This window comes from Branchiostoma floridae, chromosome 15 (genome assembly GCF_000003815.2).
Source record: "Branchiostoma floridae strain S238N-H82 chromosome 15, Bfl_VNyyK, whole genome shotgun sequence".
NCBI lineage: Eukaryota > Metazoa > Chordata > Leptocardii > Amphioxiformes > Branchiostomatidae > Branchiostoma > Branchiostoma floridae.
The window spans coordinates 4,667,129-4,670,048 of record NC_049993.1 but is presented as its reverse complement, the minus strand read 5'-3'; the positions used below and the strand labels follow the sequence as shown (position 1 = coordinate 4,670,048).

Sequence of the window (2,920 nt, the reverse complement as noted above, 5' to 3'; positions counted from 1 at the left end):
CGGGGGAATATTTCCCTTGGAAACTACGCAGGCATATAAAACCCATTTTGTGGCCAAACTGGCCTATTTGTCACTATATCATCAGCGTAGTTAGTCTGTTAACATTAGTGTCAGAGATATGTATAAAGTACGAGCTGAAAACTAAAGATGACTTGCCTACATGAATTTGATGGAAGCACGATGTTTGGGCCAGAGTTCTTCGACGCCAAACATTCTAGTCTCCAAGCAGACCCAACGGTGCCTTAGAGATAGCTGGCCAGGGACTAAGTATGGCACCAGGTGCCGGTGCCCGTTTGACTCCCTTAGTCGGCTATCTCCCTTTGGCCGGTTATACTCCTTTGCCAGCTTTGATATATTATCTCTAAGGCACCGATGGGTCTGCTTGGAGACTAAAACATTCGCCAGTAAATTGTCATGGATCATGGATTTTCTGTGACATATGTCCTGATATACTGTTTACTTACAGGAGTCCCAGCAGAGATGGTTAAGAAGATACAGGAGGCGACCTTCCCTGTCAACCATTCTTTGTCAGGCGACAAGTTAACTATCAAGTATGAGTTCATGGGGAAACTACAAGAGAGCACTCTCACCTTGGGAGTGGAGGGCGAGGAAGACGATCCAAGTGTTGACAGGAAGAGAAAGGTGAGGATAGAACAAGCATAGGTTTGTGTATCCTCACATGTTACCCAAAATATCCGATAAAACGTGTAGCAATCTCGAGCTCTAGTCATTAGACTACTCTGCAGATACTATGCTGTAATTATGGTATGAGATTATATACTAGTACAATATTATTGTGTACGATTTCTAATACATATGCAGTACATACCTACCTACCTACCTACCTAGTCCCTTGACCTCCAGGTCGTTGGGGGGACAAGGTAGACATGTACATACTTTTCTATATTTTCATTTTTTGAAGGTGACAAACATTATTACATTTGTTTATAATTATAACTACTTTATATCTATCCGTCAGGTGACCTACACCATGGAGGGGGACAACCTGGTGTCCGTGTACCCTGACCGTGACGGGAAGGGGACTTCCATGCGCGTCAGCCGCCATTTTGTTGATGACGACACCATCCACGTAGTGAGTGTTCTGAAAAAAAAAATACAAAAAATAATTTTTCCAAAGGCTTAGCCCAGGTTTTCAACTTCACAAAATTTTTCAAAAACATTTGGCTACTACAGATCGTTTATTAACTCACTCATTCTCACTCATCTTTGCAGGACATCAAAATTGGTGATCTCGAGGGCTGGACTACTTCCAAGCGCTGCTAGTGCTAGACGTCCGAGAGAACGTTAACCCCTGTGCACCAAACAAGCTGCCAGTCGGCTTTGCGAGGATTCTTCAGTGATTTGTTCTAAACAAACCATCTCAATCTGTATTGATAGCTATAATTGATACACGTTAAGCGGCATTTTACTGAATAAGTAACGTTATAACAACTGTAAGACGCACGTCTTGGATTGCTACCCCGATCTATACCTGACCTTCAGCACCGATGTCATCACTCACGACCGTGTTATGTCAGCATTTTATCAACGCCTACTAATGGAATAAGACAACTTTGCCAGATTATTCCTGAAAAGAACTTAACACACAGATACAGTCGTCATAAATGCAGCTTAAAAGGTAAATCTCATATGATCATATGTATTCTCTGAGGATTACGTGTATTAAAAATGTTTACTTTCACTGGTGTATGCTGTTGTTTATCTTGAGCACGGATCATCACAAAGGCTATTTAATCCACTTTTACGGATTTTGTTCGTGGGCCTTAAGCTTACTTCAATACATGTAGGGCAAGGGTTAATCGCTGGAAAACTAGTTGTACGTCTTTTTTTTCTCTTTTCATTACCTTCACCAGAAGAATATGTTTTCTGGAGAGTTTAATTTTTGTGTGTCTGTTCGTTTGTAAATACAATAACTCGAGAAGGCCTGTTTGGCGATTGAGATCAGGTTCTGTATCTGTATCTGCATCTATATAGCCGGTATAACCGCCCTTTGGCGTAACACACCAGCTTCGCATGCACGTGGCCCGGCAGCAGCTGGTTATGTTACACTGAACGACCTGTCACACCTAACTTTTGCACATCTATCTGCAAGCGGTCTTTAAAACTATCCAGAGAAGATGCCCCTAGGTTAGGTCTTGATGAGACATAGAAATGATTAGATTTTGCTCTCCCTAGCGGCTTGTTATCGTTGGTGTCCTGACTCATGTCTGTATTTGGAGTCCTGTCACTCCTGACTGTATGTCTATATTTGGCGTCTTGGTCCATATAAGGTGCGTCTCGCAGCGCAACGCCAGTTGTACCACACTTGAGTGCAGCTCCAGTAGACCAGACCTTCTTCCAGTTCCACTCTCACCTGAGAAGCCGATAACAACCTACAAGATGCCTTTTCCTGTGGAGAAATCTTGCGGAACGTGGAAGCATGGGATCCATTCCGACAACTACCAACAGATCATGGAAAAACTTGGTACGTGTGTAATCTGTAATAGCTTCATGGCTAGACCATGGGCGATATTTAGGTCCTCGGGTTTAGTTGTGTTCAAATCGTCGTCGTCATGTTGATGTGGTCCTACACTTACAAAACTGTATACTCTGAATTGCCATGAGAAACTTGACAGACTGTATCTTCAAGTTTTGGTTAGGAAAGGTACACATGTAGCCAGCCTAAGCTGTTACGTCTGCAGTCACAGTAACAGAAAGTGTACTGGAATAGAGACTGACAGGAGCAGAACCAGCTGTGACAAGTTAACTTAAACAATGGAGGTTTGGTGCGGGGAGCTAATGGGGCCTGTCCCGACAACGCTATACGTCAAATTCACGAGGATTGCCTTCATATAGTACGTTTCTCTACTTGGCATTCTGAGCTTGTGATTTGTAGCACCTTGGACGTGACAAAAGAATC

At 43.0% G+C, this 2,920-nt stretch overlaps 2 protein-coding genes across 2 annotated transcripts in view; both read left to right on the top strand.

Moving 5' to 3' along the window:
• Positions 1-1,391, top strand: part of LOC118432381 (fatty acid-binding protein type 2-like) — a 5,085-nt gene extending 3,694 nt beyond the window's left edge. The window contains exons 2-4 of the mRNA XM_035843936.1: positions 467-642; positions 980-1,093; positions 1,234-1,391. Of these exons, the coding sequence (XP_035699829.1) occupies positions 467-642; positions 980-1,093; positions 1,234-1,284 (341 nt within the window). The 3' untranslated portion in view covers positions 1,285-1,391. The remainder of the gene's footprint in view (positions 1-466; positions 643-979; positions 1,094-1,233) is intronic.
• An 888-nt stretch (positions 1,392-2,279) lies between these two features.
• The window catches only part of LOC118432223, a 3,866-nt gene continuing 3,225 nt past the window's right edge, over positions 2,280-2,920 (top strand). The window contains exons 1-2 of the mRNA XM_035843752.1: positions 2,280-2,575; positions 2,637-2,665. Of these exons, the coding sequence (XP_035699645.1) occupies positions 2,401-2,575; positions 2,637-2,665 (204 nt within the window). The 5' untranslated portion in view covers positions 2,280-2,400. The remainder of the gene's footprint in view (positions 2,576-2,636; positions 2,666-2,920) is intronic.